Source organism: Anopheles funestus, chromosome 3RL (assembly GCF_943734845.2).
Source record: "Anopheles funestus chromosome 3RL, idAnoFuneDA-416_04, whole genome shotgun sequence".
In the NCBI taxonomy this organism is placed as follows: domain Eukaryota; kingdom Metazoa; phylum Arthropoda; class Insecta; order Diptera; family Culicidae; genus Anopheles; species Anopheles funestus.
Window position 1 is genome coordinate 18,726,758 of NC_064599.1, and position 6,858 is coordinate 18,733,615.

The 6,858-nt window shown below is 41.6% G+C and overlaps 2 protein-coding genes across 2 annotated transcripts; one reads left to right on the forward strand and one right to left on the reverse strand.

Moving 5' to 3' along the window:
* The first annotated feature begins 3,735 nt into the window (after positions 1–3,735).
* On the forward strand, positions 3,736–4,371 carry LOC125768614 (WD repeat-containing protein on Y chromosome). The gene is made up of 2 exons (XM_049436548.1): positions 3,736–4,067; positions 4,146–4,371. Exons 1-2 carry the CDS (start codon positions 3,903–3,905, stop codon positions 4,260–4,262), a joined length of 282 nt encoding a protein of 93 aa, XP_049292505.1. The 5' UTR covers positions 3,736–3,902; the 3' UTR covers positions 4,263–4,371.
* Positions 4,372–4,373: 2 nt separating this feature from the next.
* On the reverse strand, positions 4,374–6,596 carry LOC125768587 (leucine-rich repeat-containing protein let-4-like). The gene is made up of 2 exons (XM_049436470.1): positions 6,476–6,596; positions 4,374–6,387 (listed from the first exon to the last, which is right to left on the reverse strand). Exons 1-2 carry the CDS (start codon positions 6,505–6,507, stop codon positions 4,515–4,517), a joined length of 1,905 nt encoding a protein of 634 aa, XP_049292427.1. The 5' UTR covers positions 6,508–6,596; the 3' UTR covers positions 4,374–4,514.
* Between the last annotated feature and the right edge of the window lie 262 nt (positions 6,597–6,858).

A 6,858-nucleotide genomic window follows, 5' to 3' on the forward strand; every position in this document is an offset into this window, starting at 1 on the left:
CCGTGATGGAGTTCGTCTGTGAGTGGAGAGTGGTTTTCTTTGCTTTCTGTTTTGTATTGCTGCTGCGGTACATAATGTTTTGATTTTATTTCACTTTTGGAAACATTACTTTCTATCAAACGCTAGCTTTTAGTGGTGAATACGTACAACAATTTTGAGGAGTAAGAGTTTTCAATCAACCGCCCTGAAGTCGTTTGTAGAGGGACAGGAACTCTCTATACATTTTCACGCGTTCATTGCCCCAACCCATGCCGTATCCAGTTTTTATGGTACGGTGCGTAAGTGTTTTCTGGTTTCCGTCTGTATCTGTGCTTTTTTATCTAATATCTTGTATTTATTTCATTCTAGAAAAAAAAACGCTTTCCACACTCAGCACGCGCCCGAAACATTGTGCGAATAATTAATGATGCTGGGGGTGGTACACGCTGGCTGGGTGTTGGGTGAAAAATTAATAATTAAGGCTCGTTTATCATGGGTGACAGGGGACGAACCTGGAGTATGGGCCGATCCAACGTGAGGCTCGCGTTCTACATCCCGTTGGGATTCGTATGCAATCCACCCGCCCAAAAAGGGATGGATGGTGTGGGGAACCCAGCTGTTAAGGGTCATCGTGAAGAAATTTTTGCTTCGATCCGACCGTGACCTGCCACGTGATGGGTGTTTCCTATCTTTCTTTCCTTTGCGTGAGTATATTTTCCGCGGCCAAGAGTACGCAAAGAATCCGAATCCCACCAGTGAGAGGCCGGTGTGCAGGTGAGGAATAATTTATCTCCGCGCTTCTTATGGGTTTCGGACCACATAATTTGTGCGCGCGGGACCGCACTGGGACCGCGCTGTGTACGTTTTTTCTGCCCCGGTTTTTGCGACGCTATGGTTCGCGTTCGCGAGAGTGATTTACTGCGTACTGTGTCTTGGATGAAAAAAGGGGGACGGCCATGGACCAAGACGGTGGAAAGCATGCGAGCGTGATTGAAGTACTAATCCGGAAATGAAACGGCTTCATCCAGTGAACCCGTGAGGCCCGATGATGCATGCAGTGTGAAAGAACTCGATCCTGCCAAGTGTACTGTACCTAACGGGCGCATACCAGTGGGAAGTGTTTGTGTAGGGGCATACACCAAAAAAAAAGTAAAGCTATTGTACAACAAACTTCAAAGTACATTTGATGATGAAGATGATGAAGGTGATGAATGTTCTTGCTAAATTCTTACACCATTTGATGCGAATGAATTTCAATATACATATATGTAGAATAAACTGGATGGGTTTTGTGTATTAATTGAAACTCAATGTCTTGGGAATTTCTTAGCACATGATATAGAATGGTGTCTAACTGCAAATTGAAGTATCCAGCTTTAAAATTGAAGGTACGCACAGCATCCCTCAGTGATATTACCACGTCGCCAGTTCGAGCAAACTCTAGTCTAGCAATTCACTGTGATCTTTGAAGCCTCGTGCACCTTCTCCCCAACAAAAACAGCTCAACTAGTTTGTGGTTCATTCTGATTTTAGGTCCGCCAAGTTTCGAAATTCGCGCCTGTTGAGGACTATAGCATCTTCTCGATAGGAAAAACATCTTATCGTATCTGAAATGTAGGAGATTGTGTAATATGCACAATTGTCCAATTCTTCCTATACTTCTAAACTACCTCTGCACCTTGTCATCGTTAACTGTAACTTCTGCCCCTCTGGGAATATCCGATTAAATCGATGAATTGTGGTCATAGATTCCGTAGGATAATAAGAATGGGCAAGATAATAAGAACGGTCAAATGAATTTTATGTGCCTTTTAAGAATATCAAAATGCCTCATGAAAATCTTCTTTCTAAATGTTTCTAACATAGCGTTTTATGAACTTTGGATAGAGATACTGACGGCCAGATGTATATCTTGAAGTTGCATGTGAGCATTGGAACAAGAATGTTTAGAAAACTGTTATAGTTTACGGGAACATATTTTTATACTAAATCCAGAAATAATAATTAGCGGAGCTTTTCAGCGATGTCCTGATGGTATTCTTAAGTATTTTGTTAAATAATCCTTTCTAGCGAACGGAAGAATTAGGAAATTTAAATTTACACAAATCAATTTTGAGTTATAAATTAGTTCATAACTATTCAATAACTCTAACCATCAATCAAGATTTGCTGGGAGAGTTTGAGTTTCTTCAAATTGCGTGATATAATCCAACCATGATATCTAGACGACTCAAAGGCCTTTGGAGTGGAGCTGATGTCCTTGGAGAACATCCTTGAAAATGGATGGAATGCAAATGGAAATGGAACAGTGGCTTTATAGCGATGTATCATCTTTACTAGAGATGTGAGTAACAACTCTTTTTTGTAAGTCAACTCAGAGTGAATGAGTCGTTATTAGGAGTCAGTTCGTTTAAGGACTCATTTCGGAGTCATAAAAAAATCCGAATGAATATACTGTTCGCTCTGCCTAACTTTTAGGGATACTTTTAGGATATTTATTATCCTACTCAGAGGCGAATATTACACTACGCAAACTAAGTGGCCCCGAGGCTAAAGAGGCTCAGAAATTTTTGGCACTTGTAGAGTTCAATATGCATGTCTTACAATATTGTAATACTTTACTTATTATCTTTCGTGGGTTGTGGTTGTATAACGTATTGTGTATTTGTGGGTTGTATAACGTTGATGCATTTTCATGCGAATTTGTTTGAAATAATTTGAAAATTTCATAAGGCTCATTTTTGCACCAAGTTTTGTCTATAACTCGGTCGGTATACAACGGATCGCCAATCTTTAACCTGTGGTCGATAGATGGCACCAATGGCTACATTTTCATCTTAGACGGCCATGCTCTCAGATGTCTTTGCCGGAAGTTATTCGAGAAACCAAGTTCCATACCCTGTTTGAGAAAACGTAAAATTTTCCTCATTTTTGAACAATTCAGCAAAAGTTTTAAATGTGATATATTTTAATGCGAATTTGTTGCAATAAGTTTCTTTTCACTCAAATAATGCTTTAAATTAAAAAAAGAATAAAAAATCAGAAAAAAATAAAAAAAATCTAAAAAAATTGAAAATTTCCTTATCAGAGGCGGATCCCGTTTCATGTCCTTGCCGATCAGACTATCCCGCTTGTACGCTTATACAGGTTTAATAGTTAGGCAGAGCGAGAAGTATATTTATTTGGCTAGTTTGGGTATTGTACACATGTATTCCGTTTCAACTCAAACGTTTCGTTTCAACTCATTTTTGTTTCAACTCACTCGCACATTGTCGTTTCAACTCACGTATTTACTCTTTTTGCAACTCGACTCACCACGGCTACATGCTTAAACTTATGAGTTAAGTAAGTAACTTATGAGGAGTAAGTGAAAAAAGAGTCGCTCAAACTCCTCGTGGTGAGTGAACGAAACTCGTTCAATAGAACGTTTCAATTCACTTTGCACATCTCTAATCTTTACAAGATAAAATGTAATGCTTCATTTGCTATACGAAACAGCTACTTTTGCTACTATTTTTAGACCAATGTTCATAACTCCTTTGACAAATCGTGTTGTACATCTCTTAGCAACGGCAGCGCGCCACCCTTTGTTTATCTTTTACAACGAATACCGTCACACTGTTCGTTTGCATTTCGGCGTACACATTCCAACTTCGCCACAAACTAACACTGAATATCAATACGGCAACGGGAGGCTTCTATTACCTTTGCACTACCCGTTACGGCTTAGTACTCCCAATACATATATGTAGGTATTCAAACAAATTATGCTGTCATGTTGCTACGCAACCGCCACGATTGCTGCACGACGTTCGCCAAACGCTCTGGTAGCCAGGTCGTCCTTCTTAGGCGAAATCTAGAACGAATCTCTGTCAGTTCAGCGCGGAAAGCACACCGAGCAACGTCGATCGTCGCATACAACGATGTCTGACGGCATTAGGAGAGCACGAAGCGTACAGCTGAAATACTTGGCAACGTTGCACCAGATTGGGAAACCGCTGGAGGAACCGATCGTTGGTAGACATTTCAAGCTTCCGGAGCGACCACGACCGGCAGTACATCCCGTGTTCGATATGTCACTGCTATATGTAAGTAGTACGCTATGCTACAGAAAACAAGAACCACGGTAAATGGGAGCTTTATTTCATTTGCTACTATCGCTTCAGATTCCAATCTATTGCCACCTTGTGCTACATCCACCGGAAGAGATTTTACGTCCACCGACGCCGGAACTAATTACGCGAGCCCGTATGGAGAAGGCGGTAGAAAATTGGATGGATTGATCGATGTCGCTGTCCAAAATGACCATATTCTATAAGAGACCTTCAGCTTCTAGTTCTGGAATTGGGTATACGGTACACGTGATATACATTCTTAAATGATAATTCGTAATCTTGGATGTTGTTTCACTTTATTTGGGGAGAAAATAAAAAGAACACCAACGTCCGAAGTCGACTATTATTACGACATCTGCACCTGTTCCACATTGATTCATCAGTAACGGACATTCAAATACATTGTCTACTTGTGGTTCATTATTGAATACGGCTGGCATGCGGATTACGATTAATCATTGCTTCCAACTTCTTAACATTTCTATTTATTACTCTCGTCACGTTTTTGAGCTCTTCTTGACTGAATTTTTTTGCATCCAGCTGTATCTGAAGGGTTCGGTTCTCCTGCTCCGTTGTGTCCCGTTCTTGCTTCTTCCGGGTTGCCTCTGATTGGCGCTGTTTTGTTTCTTGTTCCTTAAACTCACGACGACTGTTTAGATGGTCGAACACCGAGCGCAGGTTCTCGCTTGGATGCACCAAGCCTTCCTTTGTCACGCGGTACCGACGCAAATAGTTGTCGATCTCAATGTGCATACTTTTAAGAAATTGCTCGTTCTGCGTCTGTTCGTATGTTAGCCGAATAACATCGCCCTGCAGTTGATTGATTTCGGCCTGAAGCTGTGGGTTCGATTGCAACAGCCCACTTCCAGCATGCTGATTCACGTAATCGGTCAAATTCTGAATGCTGGTAAGTGTGTCAGCTGCACTGCATCGTCCGTCTGCCCGTTGGAACTTTTCTGTAATGCTTATCTCACGGATATACTGCATCAATCGGTCCAGGTACGGTTTTTCGCTTACCTTGCAGCACAAGTTTTGCTTGAGTTGGTAGTCTAGCTTGCAATTTTGGTCACTGTCAAGTATAATCGATTTACGGACACTTCCGAACAGTACATTTAGACTGCTGCAATCCCAATCGTTGTTCGATAGTGTGAGTTTTTGGAGTGTGTTGTTGGAGCCAAGCTTAAGCGTTACGATCGAGTTGTGATCGAGGTACAGCTGCGTCAGAGTATCGAACTGATTCTGGTTCCTTTCCACGTGCAGTAGATGATTGTGCCGTACATCAAGTATCTGGAGTGTTGGGATGGGCGAAGGACCGAAGTGAAATGCTACCAGCCGGTTGTTAGACAAATACAGTTCCTTGAGTTGCACCGTTTTGTTGAAGTCCCTATACGTTATCTTTTCTAGCTCGTTGTATGACAAATCCACAAGATTCAGCATGGGATAGCGCATAAGCCAAGTAATCTCAGTAAGAATGTTGTGTTGCAAATGGAGATGAGTGAGATTGTAATTGTTTCGACCCGTTACGGTGTTGATTTGATTGTACGAGGCATCTAGTATTTCTATCTCCACTGGAATCGCTAGTGTCGTTAGTCGATTGAAGCTAACATTACCATAGAGAAGGCTCGGAATGCGGGATAGGTCAATGCGGGTAAGCTTATTGCTGGACAGTTCCAGATTCTGCAGGTCTTTAGTATTTTGGAAGGTATTGTCACCGATTTCCTCCAGATTGTTATTATTGATCGTCAGTGCGACAAGATTGGTATTATTGTAAAAAATGTCATCTGGCAGACTGCTAAGAGAGTTCCTGTCCAGCACCAGCTGACGGAGGAATTTCATATTGCCAAACGCATTGTAAGGCAATGCGTGAATGTCGTTGAAGCCCATATACAGTTCCTGGATGTAGTAACCGTTTGTAAAAGCGTACGGTGCGATTTCCTCTATCTGCAGGCCATTGAGATTGAGTACCTCGATCTGTCTGTATGAGTTTACCAATGTGTCCGATAGCTTTCTCATGGTCGAGTTCTTGAATGTTATGCTTTTCTGGTTGTTCAGCGTCACATTTTCATAACCGAAGTAAACACCGGAAGCGTTTCTATCCATGGACACATCGTGGAATACACAGTCGTAATTCTGGGTTTGCTCACGGCATTTATACACCGGCCATCGAAGGTTTCTGTACGAATATTGCACATTTGAGTCTTGTTTGCTCACTGTACTGGGGGTGGTGTGCCACTGTCCTGTTGTGCTGTTCCATTTATTCTGAGCAAGAACTACACTGCAGACAAAGAAAAAACTGCACCGAGCAAGATGTAAAAAAAAAACAACGAAAAATCGGTAAGTAAAAAACACATAAGAAATAGTCTGTGTAGAAACCACGTTACCTTAACAGTGTTACACTGTGTAGCCAACCCATTGTAACACAGAAATTCGAGAACTGTACGGTTCGAACGATAGATTGTAACTGAATACCATTCCCAATGATGGACGTGTCCGACTTTGCAGGCAAACCAAAGTCGTTGGGAATTCCCGCCTTTGGGGATGATAACAGGCTTATTGATTAGCGAGGAAAAATAACAAGAGCATTGGGATTATTCATTACATCAAAACGCATTACAGTGCTTGGCGGTATTGCAGCGGCGGTAAAGATTCACCACAGCGTTGAATGCCATTGTGGTGGAAACTAATTTTGAGTATACTTCAAACCATCGGTCGACAGCGTTGTTATGCGATATGGACCATGCAAAACTTCATTTCCCTCAACTTT